Source organism: Indicator indicator, chromosome Z (assembly GCF_027791375.1).
Source record: "Indicator indicator isolate 239-I01 chromosome Z, UM_Iind_1.1, whole genome shotgun sequence".
Classification (NCBI taxonomy): Eukaryota; Metazoa; Chordata; class Aves; order Piciformes; family Indicatoridae; genus Indicator; species Indicator indicator.
The window spans coordinates 11210690-11231728 of record NC_072053.1 but is presented as its reverse complement, the minus strand read 5'-3'; the positions used below and the strand labels follow the sequence as shown (position 1 = coordinate 11231728).

The window sequence follows — 21039 nt, the reverse complement described above, 5'->3', positions numbered from 1 at the left end:
GTGACTCATTCTTAAGAGAAGCTGGACAAGATTCTTCTATAGAAGACATTCTGCTATACACACTGGGGTGGAAAAGCAGATGCCTAGAAAGGGTTGTTACTAGTACTACCCTGTTAAAGGGTAGTATTAGCAACTGGAGTAAACATGTCACAAGTACAAGCAAGCAGTGAGCTTGCTGACAGATTCTACCCATTCTTCAAATGAGAAAGAGCCTAGTAGGTCTAGGAAAAAGATATTAAGTATGTCTAAAAGAGCCCTGGATTTCAGAAAAGCACTCTTTACAGAACTGAAAATAGGTTTCTTTCTCAGCAAACAAACACAACAAAATAACAGCAAAGTTTGCAGCTGGGGCACTCGGGTTCCAAAATTATGATTGAACCTTTAAATGTCTCTGATCCCTTAGATTTAATTTAAGCAATTGGTCTTACATACCTAAAGACAGCCTGATTTTCCCTTTCCCTCAGTCCAAAACCAGACCTATTCTATGAGCATACGCAATACCAAAAGATCATTTGCTTCTAAGAGTACCTTCTCTCTCTGCCTCCATCCTCCCCACACACACATTCAGGACAGACTTAATCTAAGAAAGCAATGTTTACGTATGTGCTGGGTTACACCCACCCTGGATGGGGCTGAAAGAACCCAGCCCCCCAGGTGGACAAAAGAACCTTAATCCAGGTGGGACTTGGTTCCTTCCTCCCCCAGGAGAAGGGGTCCCCTGGCTCAAAGGTGGTCTGTTCCACTCCCCCTGCCTGTCGAGCAAGCCTATAAAAAGGGCGGAAATCTTGCTGCTTGCTCTCTTTCCTGCCTCGTATGCTCGAAAGAACACTGGCAGCTGCTGCTGCTGCCTCCTGCACTGACCACGTGGCTGGGGCCTACTTCTTCCAACTGAATCCACTCACATCCAGGGGAATACAAGGCCATTCAGGCTTGGTTTTGTGTATTTTCCCATTTACCCTCATTTCTTACCTTTGTGAACCCTCCCTGTTACTGCTATATATGGGTTTTTTTTTTTCCTTTGTAAGAAATTTACCTCTTCTACTTCCAAACCGATTCCAGGCTATTTCTTTCACGAATTTACTCCTCCTCTCCCCTGCCCACCCCCTTTTTTTTTTTCTTTCCTCCCCCTCTACCTTGCCAGGAAAAAAGGGAGGGGGGAGAAATCTCAATCTGTTACCATTGGAGCTCCTAAACTCCAGTCAGAGCTCAAACCAACACAATGTATATGCATACTTAGTGGAGTATCTACCAGGAACATTACACAGCTTCACAGAGCCCTTTCACGAATAAAGTTGACATAGAATCTTGATCAGTACAGTCAAAATCACTACATCAAATACAAAATGCAGCATCTAAACAGAGGAAAATTACTTAAGTAACCTTCCTTATAAGGGGATTTATGCTAAAAAAATTAACACATCAAAGAGCCAGAAAAGCAGGAGACACAGGATACAATTAACCTGTCTAACACTGTGGGAAAAGAATAAACTCATTGAATAACTTCCATTTATTTCGGATTAAACTTTAAGGATATCCACAGGGGACACTGAAATGAAAGGTGAGGTACAAAAGATACTCTGTTGTAGCCTAACATCTGAGCCGCCCATTGCTCATTTCAGGGCCACGAGCTAGTTTATCCCAGTTTTGCAGACAGGCAAACAAGTCATGTTGATGAACAGTACGCTTCTGTTGCCTTTTCTAAAGCACACTTCTTCCTTGTCACATGTGCAACAAAACTGCCTACAAAGGCAAAAATACAGATACAAGGTGGGCCTCTTCAAAGCACTTTATTTTCCTCTCTTCTCCCAAACCCTGACAGGCTAGCCCAGCGCCGTCAGACAAAATAAAGCAGCCAACAACAATCAGCATTACCTTCATTTTTCTCTCAATTCTAGGAGACTCTGGAAGGATAGCACCTCAAAGTTTAAGAGCAATTTTTCCAGGATGCCATGGAAACCAAGTAGAAGTAAAATATTTCTTTTCTTGTTGTCCATATGGTCTCTTCAGATGCAGATTCTATCAAGGAGTTTTCACTCTGTTCAGAGTCAGGTGAAGAGCAGTCTGCGAACACGTAAGCTTCTAAGTGGCAAGGTCAAACAGCACAGAGATGGTGCTCAGGACTGAGAAATAAAAGGCATGCAATACAGCTTGGTCTCAGCAGGGAGCTGGCCACAAGTCTGATGCTCAGAGACTGAAGACAGACAACATGCAAGAGCAGCCTATGGAAATCATGAGCTGACTGCTTCACTAGGAAACTTGCCCTGCAGTTCCCTACAATCAACACAACACCACAGCCTTTAGCAGCTGAAGTTCTTATCTCAAACTCTGAAGCAGTCTTACTGGGGTGACGATTAACCACAACACAGATCTACTCCTCCAGTCGCATGTTCAAAATAGCCATCAAACCCAGATACTTCTAAATACCCTGCATCTATCATGGCAAGCATTCACATTGGTAGTTCCCTGGAGATCAACCAGGCAGGGGAACCAAAAACTGGAACAAGAAACAAGAGAAAAGATTATCATGTGGGCTCACAAGTTCCAAGGATATGGATGTTTGTACCACACAACGGCATTCTTGAGGTGACAACTTTGCATTCCTACACTGCTTTCATTTGTTATGTTGTTGTAATTAGTAAGTTTTCTAACTGCTATGTTTTGCGTTTCTCATAGTACCCTTAGATATATAAACAGTGCTTCAACTGGGAAAGAAGTCTGCAAGTTTGAAACTCACATAGTCTAAAGTACTGTGTTCGTTACATGTCAGAGCAACCTGATGGTGAAGGTATCTATTTCATCTGAGAACATCATATCTGAAAATGTCTTAGGATTGTCTGACAAAAGCTTTCCAGAGCCAGACAAGACCATCCTCTCCTGAAAGGAAGAGAGGATCAAAATTCTATTAGCTGAGTAAATAAAACATACTCAGGAACACACACTCCAAACATTAATTCAGGAAAAGAATCAGAGGTCTAAGTAGATAGTGACGTATTGCACCACATCATGTAGCAGGCAGCTGTGAAGCAAGGATGTTCAGCTACTCGGTCTAACAGAAAAATCACCACCTGTCCTTCACTCTCATTACACTATGCTTAAGAAAACAGCTAATATACAATTACTTTCTGATGTTTAAAGCACTACTGAAATGCTCCGACTAAAAAGGCAGATAAATAGCACTGTCTTCCAAACCAGAGGCAATGTCAAGATGTTAATTAAAGACCTTTTACTTGCAGTTACCTGAAGAACGAAGAAACTAACAGTCACCTCAATTTCATTCTGTGCTTGCACAATCTGTGCTTACTTTTTTTTTGTTTTGCATCAGTAAACAGTATCATGCAGTGGGTTAAGATGACACTCAATGCAGTTTCTCTGTATCATCCTTAACAGACATGAACAGAAATCAGAAGCATAATAGTACAAAGTATCATTATAGAAAGCCACATGGATCATAATAGTGGCTGATCTATTCACAACAAATTGGCTTGTTAATCACAGATTGTGAACTTACAGAAGTCCACAGTTTCAAAAGACATAAAAAGAGCTTGGCAAAACATTTCAGTACTAGGCACAGATGAGACATTAAAAAATGACCTTTGTTTCAAGTCCTCTAACCACTGTTAGTCATAGTAGGTATGGTGAAATCTTTTCCTACCAGCTAACATGTATAGCTACTACTGGGTTAAGTCAAATAATTTTTCTCAGGTAGTTCATCATCCTACAAGTGGGCAAGTGGCTTATGCTACTGCAGGAGTGGGCTGTTTTGCAACTGATGTACAGCTGAAAAAACAGGTAACATTTTGATTAACCTTCTCAAACTAGGGGTTATTTGGGCTAGTGAGGGGAAGGGATTAGCTCTGCAAGACATTTATCTTGCCATGCTTCTTGAAAAATATGGTAACTTTGCAAAAAGATGACTCTTAGAATGACAGTTACAGAACCTTTTAATACCTCATTTCAAAATGAAGCTGCCTAAGGACAACTTCCCCTATAAATTACACACCCATCTCAAGAAATCCAGCAAGACAAATGTATACAGGATATAAAACAAAGTGTTCAATGCAGGGAAGTCACTACACCCAAAATGACCCCTTGTTGCAACTTAAGCCACATATAACTAGCAGAAAATCATCAAAACAGAAAATATATTGAGCTTGATCCACATCCCTGAAGATGAGGGATATGAAAATTCAAAGATACATCAAGTATTGCATAGCTAAGGCATGCAGCATTTCCTGTAAGATATTTCAAATTAAGGTTTGAGCCACAGAGGAAGCAAAGAAATCATGAAAAGCCTTGAAGAATGTTATTGTTCAGATGCAAGGAAAAAAAAAAATTTAACGAACTTATGTGATTAGCAAAGGAAAAAAACCCCACAAGACAGCAACAATAATTAAGGTGCCTAACTACAGGTCTCTGCTTTCCCAATACCCAGAACAGAATATGGGACCACACATTAGGTACTATTGGTAGAAAATCTGAGCATGCAGGGGGTACACTTAGAACAGGATTCAGAATCCCTTTCCTCAGGTATGCTGCCTAGAGCTAGACAGAAAGAACACATTAAGATCACAGACAAGTCCTGAAGTCTTCATCATCTTTGCCCATGGTCCACACCAAGAACATGCATCTGAAGGCTATGCCCACAAGCATTGTTACTTCACATGTAATTAATTGGTTAACAGTTAAAGCACTTTCCCAGTATATCCAACAGTTTCTTCTCCTCATGTCACCTAACAAGAGTCAGCTCTGGACTGAGAGCTGACAGAAATTGCCCTCCTCTATCCTACTGCTGACAAAAAAGATCAGTTTCAAAGGCTTGAGGAACATTACCATTCAAGTAAACACTTATGTGGCTCTTTGCTGCAAGGAGAGCTCTTTATTGGACTGTGATTACTGGACAAAACACTGAACAGTTCTCACATAAGCAAACAAACTGATGCTGGGCTCCAGTAAAAACGTCTTCCTATCACTGAAAAAATACTTACAGCATTGTTACAAGGTCTGCCACTAAGGCATCTTGAAACAGGCATGATCAGTTTAGGCGGCCTTCATTCCCCTACTGTGTGTCTACACAGGGGACAGACAGCAAACCATTGATTTTTGGTTACTAACTGTGCCTAGGCAACACATTGGTCTGCAAGAAAGGAACATAGGATATATGCAGAATCAGACACCTAAAATTCAGATACAAAGCGAAAAAAGGATATTTTCATTCTAGCTTTGTAGCATTCATCAATGGACACAAATTCTTTTCCTGAGCTGGCTGTTACACTCAAGTTCCCACCACTGTAATAGAAGGAGAGATTTATTACAGAAAGACTGTAAAGAGTAGAGGCTGTGTAGCCTCTGATCACCAAGGTTCAGAAGGCCATTCTTGGAAGATGTAGTTGGACATCATGAAATTAACATTTGAGAAAATACTTTTTCAACGAACACTTTAAAATCAAGCACTATTTCTTCTTACTTTGCATGTCACAAAGCTGAAAGATTCCACATTAGCTGCTATTAGCCTTTATATCCAATTTCCGAATGAGAGTATGACTGAAAACGTCAAGTATCAAACATAGGAAATTGACCTGAAGAGTCCCACAAAACAAAGAGAAGGTGAAGACCAGTTCTGGGATGCAACTCAACAATTCAACTCAACAGCAACTCTAACATTCCTCATTTAAGCAATACTGTTTGCTTCTTTGGCACCAGGCTTCTATCCAATATCTAAGAAAAGATAACCAAGGACCTGAAAAAATGGTTGGATGACCTACAATTGTAGGCAAAGGCTTCAAATGAAATACTTCAATTCTTGACCTATAGAGACTTGCCTGTACATTTTGGAATAAAAAGCATGCCACAAATAGCGGAATCTTTTCTGAACAAATGCTGAAGTCATATTACTCTGCAGCACTTGGCCAAGGGGATTTCCCCAATTTCATTGTTCTTCTGCCAGTTTTCAAGCATATGCAGTGAGATGTGAACTTACTTCAGCTCCCGATTGTTCTCTTGTATCCTGTCAGTCTGCTTTAAACAATGAAGAGTGACAGAAGCCAATGAAAGCGGTTCATGATGGAGCTACAGCATTGTATACAGTAAGGTTCAGAAGCTTTCCACCAAACTGTCAATACTGACAATAGAACACAACCGACATTTTTCTTGAGTGAACAACATGCCTTCTTAATTGTAGTATGAAGTCCCAGATACAGATGTTACTCTTCCTAGTTAGACCTTCGTACCAGGATCCATTAAGTAGGTAAACTGCTGAAGTAATCACAAGTAGAGATTTTCAATCTGCTTAAAATTCAGCAGCCCCTGCAGCAGTTGTTACTCTGACAAACAATTAATAGCACATGAAAGTCAAGCAAGCTTTCACACTTATTTTTGTTTCTGACTCTTCCTTACTCTTAAAATCAAGGTAATCCTAATGAGGAGCAACAGTAACATGAAAATTAATAAGTTACCCAAATTCCAACAACTCAATCAAATTTGCTTCCCAAGTCACTGATACTCCAGTGGGCATAATGCCTGAAATTTGCACTCCCAAACCAAATAATATAGCATATACCAGTGAGATGAAGAAGTGGCATTATGACACTTCACAAAAATCCGTCCCAATTTTTAGACTGAAAAAGACAGTAAATGAAAAACTTGTAGGTTACCTGTGAAAAAGCAGCACAGGCAAGACCAGGATCCACATCCCCTGAGGCTTTATGCAATGCTCCAGTTAGTCTATAATAGAGTCCTCAAAATGCAACAGTTTTTCCTCCTAACTGGAAAGGCAAGCTCCTTTGAACTCTCTAGCATTTTGCTACTGGCTAAGTAGCCTGCACATTTATATTTTCACATGTTGGCCCACCTCAAGTGACATGCCAGTACTTTCTGCTTGGCATACTGACTCTGCAACAAATTATGTGGGCAAATCACATGGCTTCCTGAACTGCACAAGCTTAAAAGTGGCAGCCCTAAGTATCTTTGTTCAATACTCTAAGACTTCCTTTTTCAGGATATCAACATTGCAAGATGGTGTAACATGAACTATGTCTACACTAAAGCTTAGCCTTAGTTACAGCAATTAAGTTCCCAACATCAGCCACAGCCATGCAACAAGTTAACAGTTATGTTTTAGTACTTTTAATAAAGCCTAACTCAATTGAATACAGTCATTATCCTTAATTTCAACCAACACTGCTAGAAGGTTAGAAGTCCTAAGACTTAAAATTCATCTTCTAAAGAATGGCTTACACTAGAGCAAGGTCTGAGCTGATGTAATACAGTGTCTGGGCAATGCCCTACTGACACATACCTTCTTCCATATACAGACACTAGAAATAAGGGCTTGCTAAGTGGCTGTTTAAGTAGGAAGTGTTGGTAAACAGAAAATATGCTATTAGATAAAAACAAGCATTATCTTGTGTTTGCGTTAATCCTTCATCCTGCTCTATATATCATATACACTGATGCTATGAATCAAGTAGGAGAAAGAAACAATATTAACTTTAGGCTATAATATGAAGTGACATAGGAAGGGGTAAGGAAAGAGGGAATGACAGTACTTATTGGCTTACTTTGACCATTCACTGCAGTCTGTCACATCCCCATCCATGATGGCACCTCTCAATAAACAAGACCTCAAGTCAGCATTGACCAGCTCACCAAACATTTTTAACAGAAAATGTTTCAAGATCTCTTTTCAGAGCCAACCTTCAAAAAGGCATTTATTGGAGTCAGTTTCTGAAGACAAGAACAGAAGATGTGCAGTTATCCAGCTCCTTGCATGTGTAAGCATTTTGAAATATATATGTATACTTTGGGAATATTCATGCCAGACACACTTGTTCTGCAATCTTGAGCCTGAATATGTCGCCTTACACATTTAATTGGGGCCAGCATACTTTTGTCTATCACCACACCATCTTGAGTATAAAACTAAACTCATCTTGGGCAGGAAACAGTCTTTGAAAACTACATGCCAGCTTCTGCCATTCCAGCTCTGAGAAAGGCTCTAAGGAAATTAGTGCAATCTAAGAGAACTCTTGTTTTCTCTCTATACAGCTGCACAATACAGCACTACACAATATCAATCAGTTAAAAGCTGTTATTGTAAAAAATTATTTTAAAAAAAACCCTCAAGACATTGAAAGACAGTGCAAAATATCACACACACCAAAAAAAGCCCTGAAGTTAACTGCTTTGCACTTGCCTCCTTCAGCAACAGACTGTTTCTCTTGCTGGACACCACCTTTTCACTTATGTTCAGGCAGTGCCAGTGGACACACTATACCTGGCAAGCAGATGCACGGCTGTTTTCCGGACTTGAAATTCAGGCGTACAATATCATTTCCTAAGAGGAAGTGAGAAAGCTACATCACAGGCTGCTGGAGAAGCACATATGAATGGGGCCAACTGTAAGATGAAGAGATGTCAGTAAAATACACTGCAAAACATCACCAAAAATATCCCTGAAGTCAACTGCTTTTTACTCGACTTTCAGCAACAACAGACTGCTTTCTCTTGCTAGACACCTTTTCACATTTTGTATCTAGGAAGTGCAGGGGGACTCGAAATACAGGAAGCCACTTGCAAAGCACACCATCATCTTGTCCTTACTGCCCTAAAAAGGCCAGAGCCTGGTGCAACAACACCTTAGAAAGTACCAAGTACTTTTTATTTTACAAAGAACAGAGACAACATTCAAGTCCTATCATAATTACAGGGCTGAGAAGAGTAAAGACAATTTGATCTTCCTGCTACACCTTTCCAGGGAACACACCGAAAGTCTTCACAGTACAAGCTATCATAAAGAGGATCAAGGAATTTTGAAGCTAATCTTGGCCTATGCTCCCCCAAGTCTCAGCCATTTCTTGACATACTTCCAGGAAAGACCTCCTTGGCTTTATTCTCAAGCATTGCTTTTATTGAAACTCTAAAAAGACAAAAACAGAGGGGGCTCTGCTTCATCTTCAATCCTGTCATGAGAAAAAGGAATCATTTTACCCACAAATAATTTACAAGCATGCTCTTCCTGTAATCTCGGCAATAAAAATTGTGCTTTAGTGTATTCTGATGTATTGCCTTAAACTTCTACACTTACTTTAGAAAGCTTTAGGTGTTCAACTATAGTCTTCAAACATTTATAGAACAAAGTGAATGCAGAACAAAGTGAGCGCATCCAGACTGAAATATGGTATATGATTTGAGGATGTTCTTTACACAATAGCAGACCTCACAACTTGTGAACCATAATTAAGAATCAGCGTTCATTCACTTTAACAGTGAATTATCCCAGCTCTGCTACAAACTAACTGCCAGCATCACGCTTTTTCCCAGAAAACATACTTCACCTCTGTCTGAATAGCAATGTTAGTTATTTTAGGATCTACTATATCCATGTAATTGCCTCCTGTTGTCATCTTAACTAACTTGCTCCTATCTCAGAAGCAGATGTTGGGCACTTCAACATTTTTCAGAGGATTTTCCTCCCCTCAATGCAATTGTTCAACTCACCTATCTCTTCCAGCTTTAACTCAGGTAGGAACAAAAATTTCTGTACTGCTGTCTGGTTACTGGAGTAACCTATTTCAGCAAAAGATCTTAAAGCTTGATAACAACCTATTCTAGCTTGACAAATCTGCTCCACTAGTAATCAAAAACATCCTTAAAGCTAAGTTACTTAGCATGCAGCTATGTGATAATTTTCTTGACAAATATTACTAAGGAATTAAAAACAACACAAAACCAAAAACAAGGTAACTGATAGCACAGATTATATTCAAGTAAACATCTGCCCTTTACACCTAAATCAGAAATCACACTCCATTATGTGAGGAAATAAGCTATCAAAATGTCTTAATTTTAAAAGATTTGTTTGTTCTGAAACAGCAATACCAACCCAGTTGACCCATCTTTAAAAAGGGCTTTTCTTTGCACCATTTACTTCCACTGTTAACTCTTTTGTAGACATTTTTATCAGAACTAGTAAGCTCCATGTATGGAAGACTGTATTGCCTAATAAAAAGAGTTCTGGAAATAATTCTAACATGTGCTGCAAGCTATATCTAGGCTGCTTATCTTATCCATAGTGCTAACTCACTGGAGGAAATGAAGTGCTGCAGGGCAAGCAAGAAAAGGGAAAACACTAGCTTAGAAAAATTGTTTCTTTAGAGAATGACTGACAAATGGTCTTGCCTTCACATGTTTGATCAGCTTTCACCAGATTCTGAAGTTTTAACTATGTGAATCCTTGTAAAATTCATTGGAAATACAACAAAAGCAAGATGTACTGGATTTTATTTGACATAGCAAGCAAGTATAAGAAAAGCTGTCCCATGTCCACAGCATTACTCACTAACATAAAGAGCAGCCTTTTAGGCTTGTAAGTCACATGGATAAAAAACTCCTGTATGGGTAGATTTTTGCTCCACAAAAAAAACAAGACAAAACATTACAGCCTTCAGAAGCAGTCAATATATGCTAATATACTTTAATTTTAAGGAAAAGTGGTATTAAGGAGGCATTCTGAACAAATGCTTAAATCACTACACTGTTTCCCAAGAAGAATCAGGTATTGATTGCATGATAGCAGTTTTAAAAGCTACCTTCACAATTGGTTGAAGTGAAAGATATGCAAAAGATGTGGCTTTAAAATATTCCCATTTCATTCTAACAAGGTCAAAAAAACACTAGTATTAGTGAAACTGGTCAATAAGTAGCTCTGAATTTCAGTGCTAACTAACTGATTGACTTGTAGCTACCTGCTTTGTGCTGTCAACTCTCCATTCAATCTTCTGTATTCACAAAACCATGGAATCCATTGTAGGGTTTTTCTTTACCTCTAACTGCTGACTGTAAATTCCACGAATCGTTCTCCAAAATAATGTCAGGATTTGAGACCCTCTACCTCTCTCATCAGAACTGGGAGGCTACAGAACGCAAAGCGAGAATAAGCTACTAAAAAACAGGAATCGTAGCATAGGTGCTATCTCCCCATGTTAGGCAGGAAGGACAGAGAGCACAGTAAGACTACATTTTCTACATACCTATTCAACTGTTAAGCAAGAAAAAACATTTTTCAGATAGCTTCTAAAACTCTAATGGAACAGCAGGCTGGTAAGCAAGGGGTTCATGGCAGTATTAGCCTTCTCTACACTGCAAAGGCAACTGCTGCATTTTACCCAAGACTCTAAAGTCCTCCTAATACTAGCACCCCAACAAAGAATCTCTGAGTCAGGATTTAAGGAAGTTGGTCTTAAAATCTTATTTCACTCAGGAATCTGTCAGATCACTTTTCATCAACATTTAACACCACTTTGCTGTTGCACTTTAGTTTGCTCTAATACAAAGCAGTGATAAAATTTACCTCCTCTGCAAAAACTCAGGATCTCTGATAAAAGCTAAGATTTGAGTGTTAAGCACCGTTTCACAGTTTCAATAGCAAATTTACGTAATAACTCCAATATAATTACTCCTACTAACGTCAACAAAACTTTCTGTTCAAGAACAATGTTCATTAAGTTATTAATCAGGAAGTTATCTGATGCTGTATCAAACCTTTCTACAGCGGTGAGATGAGTACACAAACATATGGAAAGAAAAAATAAAGGTATACTGTTATTTTTTATTCACCCCCTTCCTCCCAACTACAAATAGTCTTACTCAGGGCATGCACGAAAGCTGTATTTGCTCAAAAAAAATGAAAGCTGGAGACACTGAGATCCTGTGTATATTGAAAGAAAAAGGTGCACCTCTAAACTGGGATAGCTCATATGCCTTAGATCAGTATTGCGTCACGCAGCTGATATCAGTGGCTGCGCGTGAAGCTGCCAGCAAGATTAGATACAGCCGTGCTCTCTGGGCTCAATGGGTAAGTAAAAGCAAATCATAAGATGCAATCTTCTGAAAATGAGTGAATGGCTTGTACCTGAGTAGTACTCCATATACATAGGTCCATATACATTACTGCTCATCCTGCATATAAGATAAAGCCCTAATACAGTTGTCATGTCACCCAAACACTGGCATGGAAGCAGAATCCAAACTGTGATACAGATGTACCCAGTCACAGCTGAGGAAGGACACAGTCAGTTCTGCATTAGGTTTTAGACTGTAGATTTTTTTTTTTTAGATTTTAAAAATATAGGAGCTACAAGGGTCCAGTTCAACACTACTCCAAACATGTCCCAACTATATTCTGTTAATATCTGTACATCTCCAGGCATTTTACAAAAGCATCTGCCATTTTCCTTAAAAAATGGAAGAAGAAAGCATGAAACATATCTGTAAGACAGAAAAGCCACACACAGTCGATCACATCAAAATACTGGGACACTGAAACTAGTGATTTGTTTCCCTGCTTTGTATTCCAATACTCTGTACTGGCAACCCTGAAAAGACTTTTTTAAGTAATTAAGACTATGAATGTGTCAGCTGACTGCTCAACTCATAGCACAGTTTGGTTTGTTAAAGGCTTGTACTTCACCCACCACCAGTTATGAAGTGTTTATTTCGACAGAACGATTCATACTAATAAGGAAGAACCTGTTCCATTAGAAGACACATATGAAAACGCCCATGCTGTGTTTCTTCACTGACTGCTTCCTGTGCCCCACATGTCAAAACTGCAATGGAGAGCATAAAGACAGTATCTTAAATTCTACCAAATTAATTGTGCATTTTAGAAAAGTGAACTCACATGCTAACATTTAGTTTCAGGATACACAGGGATTATATGATTAGAATCACACTGGCTTGCTGAGAGGATTCAGCAAGATAACTACAAATTACTTAGAAGGCTAGTGTCAAAAGGACCCCTGTACTTATTTAGCCTCTGCTCTAGATTACTGACCCACTTATGAAGAGCTAAGCACCCCTGCTGTGCAGTGCCAACACCCACTCCATCTGTTTGCTTCTGCTTTCTCAGAACCTCTGTTAGTCTGTGTAAAAAGTTGTGTTAATTACCACATGAGCAGCTTTTGCCTTGTGCACACAGTATCAAGCTCACTTAGTATTTAGTCACCTTGATGAACAGAGCAGAAACAGAACAATCCTAATCTCTGAAGGAATATCAATGACAAAATTTACATAGATTTCTGAATTTAGTTCAGAATTTGACCAAGCTGCACACAGTTTTGAGAAAAGCTTGTAGGTGTTTAGTCACTAAGTTTGTGATGAAAAAGCATACTGGAATTAAGTATTGTATCAAACTCTGCAAATTTCCACAGGAAACAAACTTGTGAAACCACAACTGAAACTTCTGTTAAGAGAATAATGCAACAATAATGTGGGAAATAGAACCATCCCACAACATTTGTCTGTATCTACAATGAGTTAGAATATTAGTAAATAAATCTAAAGCTAGTTGAAAACTAACCCCCACACAAACCCAAACATAAACCCACCTTCCCAAGCAGAGTAACATTTAGAAATTTAGCCCAGCTGTCACATCAGAACTACATCTCAGCATTTTAGCACCTCAAATTTCCTGCTGACTAGGAAGAAAAAAAAAGTTTCAAATTCATAACTTTACTATTTATCCCTGTTGATCTGCAGATCTTTAGGCATTCATTAAAGTGGGTCTCAAGCAGCAGTTTCATTAACTTAGTAAATCCAAGAACAAAAACCACCAGAAGTCATTACAGTACTGAGTTGACATTTGCCTTTTTTTTTTTTAATCTGGACTACTGCTGTCAAAGTGAAAAATATCAGTAGTCCAAAAGCCAACTGGCTGCACTGCTGGCAACCCTGGCATCTTCTCACCCATTAATAACAAAGCTATTTCCTCATTTAAAATTAAACCTTGTCTAATAGCCAACATGACTTGAAGATCTCTCTAGGTATGAGCTTACTCCTAAGGTAGTCAAGAAAAGTAAAATCTAAGTCCAGTCCTTTTAATAGCTCACTGTAGGACAGATGAAAACAGTACATCACAGCCCAGACACAACACGAAGGCTATAGAGAGTGTAACAGACCTGTTCTACATCTACTTTAAGAGGTAAGGCCATACAAGACTTACATGTACTCAAAGACTACGAAAACAATTACATAGAGTAATGGAATGCAGTGGGTTCGAAGACACCTTTAAAAGTCATCTAGTCCAACCCACCTGCAATAAGTTAGGACATCCCCTCCTAGATCAGGTTGCTCAGACTCCCACCAATCTGAAATGCCTTCAGGGATGCAGCCTTCACCACCTCCCTGGACAACCTCTTTCAGTGTTACACCATCCTCATAGTAAACAGCTTCTTCCTAATGTTCAATCTAAACCTGCCCTTCTCCAGTTTAAAAGCCCTGCCCCTTGTCCTAGTGCTACATGCCCTTGTAAACTACCACACCTCCCCAGCTTTCTTGTATGGTCCCTTCAAGTGCTGGAAGGCTGCTATAAAGTCTCCTCAGAACCTTCTCTTCTCCAGGCTGAACAGCCCCAAGCTCCAGCCTGTCTTTGCAGCAGAGGTGCTCCAGCCCTTTGATCACTTTTGTGGCACTCCTCTGGACTTTCTCCATCAGGACCATGTCCTTCTTGTGTTGAGAGCCCCTGAGCTGGACACAGTACTCCAGGTGAAGTCTCACCGGAGCCACGCAGTAGAATGACCCCTCTCTACGTGAACAGTACTAGCACACTGTTTGTATATCCTCTTTAGAATTAAATTTAGACAACTATTCTTCTGAAATAGCAATGTTTTCTGCCCTAGTACCTCTGCAGGAAAAGTCCAAGAAAGTCTCTCTAAAAGTTAGAGATACTCTTAAGTGTATCTCTCTACTACTTAGATACACATTTTTTGTATCAAGTGAATCTTTGTATGGCTTCTGTCATACAAAATGCATTCCAAATAAAGTATTCTGTCATGGTAAACTCTTGCCAAATACATAGAGACATGTCATGTCAAGAAATAGATATCCCTACAGGTTTCAGTCTTAGTCTCCTGATACACACTATGGCAAGAAAGCTCTAGTTTGTGGGGGTTTTTTATGATTGTTATCAAGCTTGCAAAAGGAAGAAAGCAGAAGGACGGCTCTAGGGAAGAAAATACAAGCAGAGGGCAACATTAGAACAAAGGGTGAACAGAAAAGAGAGAAAACAGAATTAAAGTGGTCATTCATTCAGAGCATACTCATGATTTTCCCAGAAAGCTGTGTCAAATATAAAAGAGAATGCTAAAACCATTATCAGATAACAGCTGTAACACATTTAGTATATGGAAATCATTACTGACACCAGTCAAATCTAGTTTGCACTATGATTAATGCAACATTTAAAAGCAGCTGGGATGAATGTGTCAATATAGAAATTGATGTCAAACTAGATGTTTCCTCTAGAAATTATTCTGAGTTGAGGGGCTAAGCACCCAGAACACTCCTGTGCCATCAGATCCTCTTTTTCACAGAAAAACATACCTGTGAAGCAATTTGATACTTTTAGCATACCGTGAGCTTGCATGGGCACCTTTGTGGGATTTCTATACCACATGAATTGAAAGCAGACTGCATTATACTTACAAACATAGCCCTTGCCTCTAACACTGCAGTTCCTATGACTTAATTTGAGAAAGTCAAAGGGGTAGAATGCAAGCCATTCACCCAAACATATATACATATGAGGAGCAGAACAACAGTTCTAGAAATACTCTGATTTTTTTAAAAAAGCACTTTCATTAACCAAGTAATAATTCCAGTAAGTAAACTGATTTTCAGACAGTGTCTGCAAATCCAAAGTTCCACTTCAAATTGGAGAATGTATGCAGCTTGTACAATTTAAATCAAACTACCAGATAAAAGTGAAAATTAGATGACTGAGGTGTTGACCAAGGAAAAACTAGGTTGTGGTTCTTTTTTGTGGGGTTTTTTTGGTTGGTTGTTTTTTCTTTAAGTAGAAGTTCAGGTTCAAGTATGCCTCTCTGATTACAGTTATTAAATAAAAACATAAAGCAGTGCTACAAACCATAAGCTGTGCTAGGCATCACCAGAATACACACAAATTGGAATTTATGTGGTAATGTGAAGACGTTATTAGAAACTGTGACTTCACAAAGCATGTGATTCAGTTTTAAGTCAGCACTATATAAAATCAAAATATGTTTTAAAGAAATTTTGAAGAATCAAAAGCATGCAACTGAATTTTTAGTAATTTATTCACAGGATAGCCTAAACATCCATTTAGTCATTTTGTAAATGGTTGCGAATTTCAAACACAACAGCACTTACCTTGGTATAGTCACACATTTAGTATTGCAGTTTTGAGTTGTAATTGCCTTCTCAAGCTCATCCAGCTGTCCTGTTTTCTTTAACTTCTTGACCAAGCTTTTCACTGCTTTTTCACACCACTTTTCCTCCTGACCATTCTGCTCACCACCACCAGCTCCTCCAGAGCCACCAGCAGATTTTTTCCACCCCAGAAGTCTCTTCACAACTGGTGGAGTGAATGGCAATATAGATGACATGACTTGCACCAGACAGAATGCTCAGCAAACAATCAATAAGCAATTCCTGTCTGATCCCTAAAAACACAAACCAAAACAGATATATTAGCAATGCGGTCTCACATGAAACAAATATCTTTGCTTAGGGCTTTTCATTATGAAATGGCACAGGATGCTGCATCCTAAACCAAGCTAGGCAGTAGTCTGAATCATGGTTAGGCACTTCATCATTAACATTAAAATGCAACTTTGCTGCAGACTAGTTAGTGAAGAGACTACTCTTGGATTAGACATTTAATTTTTTTTCTCAGGTGTTATTTGGCTAAAGCCAGCCCCAGGAAACACAAGACATTAATTTGACTCTAGCTTTGCACCTAGGCTGGCTGGTTTCAGTCATTTATTAAAATGTTCCACAAAGTGATTGACAAATTGCATACACATATATGCATGTTCTCCAAATTAATTTAACAAGCAAAACTGTGTTTTGGAACAACAATGTGCTCCTGTGGCCAAGAGAGCCAGTGGGATCCTGGGATGTATTAGGAAGGGTGTGTCCAGCAGGTCTAGGGAAGTTCTTCTACCTCTCTATTCTGCCCTGCTGAGACCACTGCTGGAATACTGTGTCCAGTTTTGGGCTCCCCTGTTCAAGAGAGGCAGAGACCTGCCGGAGAGAATCCAACAGAGAGCCATGAGGATGATGAGGGGACTTGAGCATCTCCCCTATGAAGAGAGACTGAGATCCCTGGGGATATTTAGTCTGGAGAAGAGAAGACTGTGAGGGGATCTGATCAATGTCTATAAATGTGTGAGGGGTGGGTGTCAAGTGGAGGGGGCCAGGCTCTGTTCTTGTCTTATCACTGTGGTTCACAGTGATAAGACAAGGAACAATGAGTTCAAACTTGAACATATAAGATTTCACCTTAACATGAGGAGGAAACTTCTTTACAGTGAGGGTGACAGAGCACTGGAACAGGCTCCCCACAGGGGTTGTAGAGTCTGCTTCTCTTTCAAAACCCACCTGGATGCATTCCTGTGCAGACTACCCTAAGTGATCCTGCTCTGGCAGAATCTCTTGAAGTCCCTTCCAAGCTCTGATATACTGTGATACTGCGAATATCACAGTTATTATAGCTTGACAGAAGTCTTCCAACTACCAGACATTTCACAAGCTTTTTCTCATTGTTTGTCATGTTTTAAATAACTATCAATTTTTGTTCCACTGAGGATACCAATTTGAAATTCATTCATAAGCTTGGTAACAAGCTTTTTTTCCTCATCTTTCAGTCTAGAGTTCAATAGCCTACAGATACTGAATTTTCTCAAGTGGCACTACTTAATTTTTGAAAGACTTGATCGTTTTAATTAAAAGATACTTAAAATCTTAGTTTGCAGGCACCTGAGTAGTAGAGCTGTCTGTTTTCAATTTTGAAAGCCTTTCTTTATGTAACATCTACCTAATCACGATGCTTGTATTAAGATTAGAAGGAACACTGAAATTTGAGCTATGTTTAACGTTCACTGCAATTAGCACTTCAAATAGTTTAAAAGTGTTAGAGAAAACATCTTGTTTCTGCACCTTTTGTTAGGCTAGTTTCAGGTATTAAAACGTAAGTCCCAAATCAACCATATTACTTCAGACTGTTAGAAATTGTTTGAGGACATAACGGTCCTATGGATAGAGGTATAGCAATGAAGTGAAAACTCACTTTATTTCCAGGCAGCAAATGGGTATTTGAACTTCAGAAAGTTACGAAATTTCCAAGCTATGCAAGTAAGCCCAATCAGCAGAAAATGCCTTGTTTTAGCTAAGAGCTACCACTATCATCAGGCTACTCGATTTGAGCTTTTGAGGCAGCCTACACCCCCCTCCATCCTCTACAGGCACACTCCTCACTACTATTCAAAATACACCAAGCTCATCTTACTAAAACTTTCCATCTGCAAAACATCATGGTTTACTTAGGACACTTCAGGCTAGAGTACTTGTGGCTAATTTATGCCTTGTCATATCTTTGCAGTTTCAGTGAGCATCAACAAGTCAAACACTAAATTATATTCTACAGGTAACTTTAAGGCATAACTTTTCAATTTCCAAAACCCAGAGCATTCAGTAGAAATGCTATTTCACTTTCAACTAAATTATACCTTCACAAACCAGACTGAGAGCACCAAAAAGACTAAAGCAGGATATGTGATTTTCTAGGATCAAGAAAACTGTGGTTGCAACTGACAGGAACTCCAGTATAACACTAGTAGCTTTATGCAAGGGATACCAAATAATCTAAGTCACAGAATGGTTTGGGCAGTAAGAGACCTTTAAAAATAATTTCATGCAAATGCTTCACCATAGGCAGGGAACCTTCCACTACATCAGGTTGCTCAAAGCCCCATCTAATGCAACTTTCAACACTTCCAATAATGGAGCATCCACAACTTCTCTGGGTAACCTGCTCCTATGTCTCATTGCATCCACCATCAAATAAAAAACCAAAAATTCTTCCTTATATCTAATCTACTCTCTTCCACTTTAAAATTGCTACTCCTTGTCCTGTCAGTAGAGGCCTTGGTTAAAACACCCAACAAACAAAAAACCCACCAAAAAAACCCTCATTCATTTTCACACAAGATTCTAACATTAAAAGAATTTACATTCTTTCAATAATGTTACATTATTACAGAATTGTCCCAAATATTTCAGACTGTAGGCTTTACAGCAAAGCATTGTGCTAGAGCCATGGCTGCAACAAACACAAAAAAAAAGAAACTAAATACCCAGTATTTTCAAATTAAACACTGACTACAACACTCAGAACAGTTTCATAGAGAGCCAAGTCAATGCAACAGCTTCCTCCCAGAGGAAGCCCAGGTCTCCTTTCTTTCTTTCCACCACACCTCAGCACCAGTGTCAGTATGTTTCCACAAGACTCAGATTTGTAATCAAATAACTGATCTGTGAGGAGTTTTGCTGATCAAGGGCCTTTTTTTAGTTCTTTCAGGTTAATGAGCTGCCCCAGCTCTCTCACAGGACTGTAAGAACTCAAGCTGACATCTGGTGAATCACAGAAGTGTGGATGGAGGACTCAGGCCTCAGTCTTATAACACCAGTGCTAGCACTGACTGCATAGCTGGATATTGGACCTAGGCATGTCATGTAAGTTATGTTGGTGTCAAAGCCAAACTAAGAAGCCATACTCCTTGCACATCTGGAACTGTGTGCAGGCCTGCAAGCAAAATACATTAGATCCCTAATCCAACATAGACAGTAGCTCCAGAGATGGAACAGGAGGCTTACATGGCCTCTGCTGTTATAAAAACCCACTCACACAAGGTTTCTGAAAGACTAAACAGGAGTCACTGAGCTTTATAAAAACACTTTAACTTATGAGCAAGGCCAACAAGATGATTAAGAGGCATATGCAAGAAATTCAAAAAGACCCAAATCTGAGAGGATAACCTCTTCTGCTTCAAAGATCATGTTTTAAATGCTAGCATTGATGATGAAATATCTGAACATGAAATTCAATGTTGAAAGACACAGGCAACCAAGTTCCACTCTCTTTGCTTATTCACACACCAATTCTTCTCCATTTATGGAGCTCACTAACACATACTACACGTATTTGCTGTTCTTTGGCTTCAAATTTGGCACCTTTCAACACTCCAGAGTATTCCTTTGACTGTCAGCCTTATAAAATACACTCCAGTATAGTCTCATTTGACACCAAGGGAAATTGTCTATCCTTCCAAGACCTCTAAACCTTCTCAATACTTTTATCCAATTTTTCAGCTTTATAACACTTCTTGTGATGGTGTCCAGTTTTGCAGTATTGTCTCCCCTAAGACATAACACTGATCTGTAAATAATTTTCTGTATTCCCTGGTACTCTTCTTTTTGCCTCTATGCTTCAACTGCACGTTGAATGATTTAATTCTTGCAGCACAAACTTAGAAACCCCAAACATTTAGTTTTTTATTTATATTTGAACTCTTATACTATTTTTAAATACTCAGATAAAAAAAAAAAAAAAACAAAACAAAACCAAACCAACCCCCTTTTTTTTCCCAATTCCCAAGCCCTCTAAGGTCAGACCTAACTAATCAGAAATTTCCAGGTTTTCCCTTGCAGATGTGTGATCATTCAGCTTCAGCAGAAGCTGTCAGATCACACAGGTTGATCTGCTAACCTGTGAAACTGAAGTATTCCAGTAGTGGCCCCATAACTTTCAAAGGCTGAGCACAAAGAATGTGACACAAGTAGGGCAGGACTTCATTCAGCTTAATACTTCAGACAAATGTGATGAGTACTCACAGAAGAGTATTTCAGCCAGCTTTAATTTATGCAAAAGTGGTACTCTGCTTCAAGCCTAGAGGAGGCATTGCGAAGTGCAAGGCATGATTAGGTTGAATTAGGAGCAACTTGGATACAGGCAAATTATTTAAGAAGAAAGCAGCGATAATTAGCAAGAAATATTCTACCAGGTCAGAGAAGAAATGCATACAGCCTGGTGCTCCATCTCTAAAGGTACCAAAAGGACATGCCACTCAAGGAAGGTACATCAACCTGGCTCTTGTATTTAGGCCATTGTTTTCATAAGCCTTTAGCATCTGAAACTGTTACAGCAGGAATTAAAGGCTACAT

General features: G+C 39.2%; 1 protein-coding gene across 4 annotated transcripts in view; it reads right to left on the bottom strand.

Moving 5' to 3' along the window:
• The window catches only part of SMAD2 (SMAD family member 2), a 40371-nt gene extending 23950 nt beyond the window's left edge, over window positions 1–16421 (bottom strand). For all 4 annotated transcript variants that reach the window (XM_054397964.1, XM_054397965.1, XM_054397967.1 and 1 more), the window contains exon 1: window positions 16186–16421. In XM_054397964.1, coding sequence (XP_054253939.1) covers window positions 16186–16421 — 236 coding nt within the window. The remainder of the gene's footprint in view (window positions 1–16185) is intronic.
• Window positions 16422–21039: the final 4618 nt, after the last annotated feature.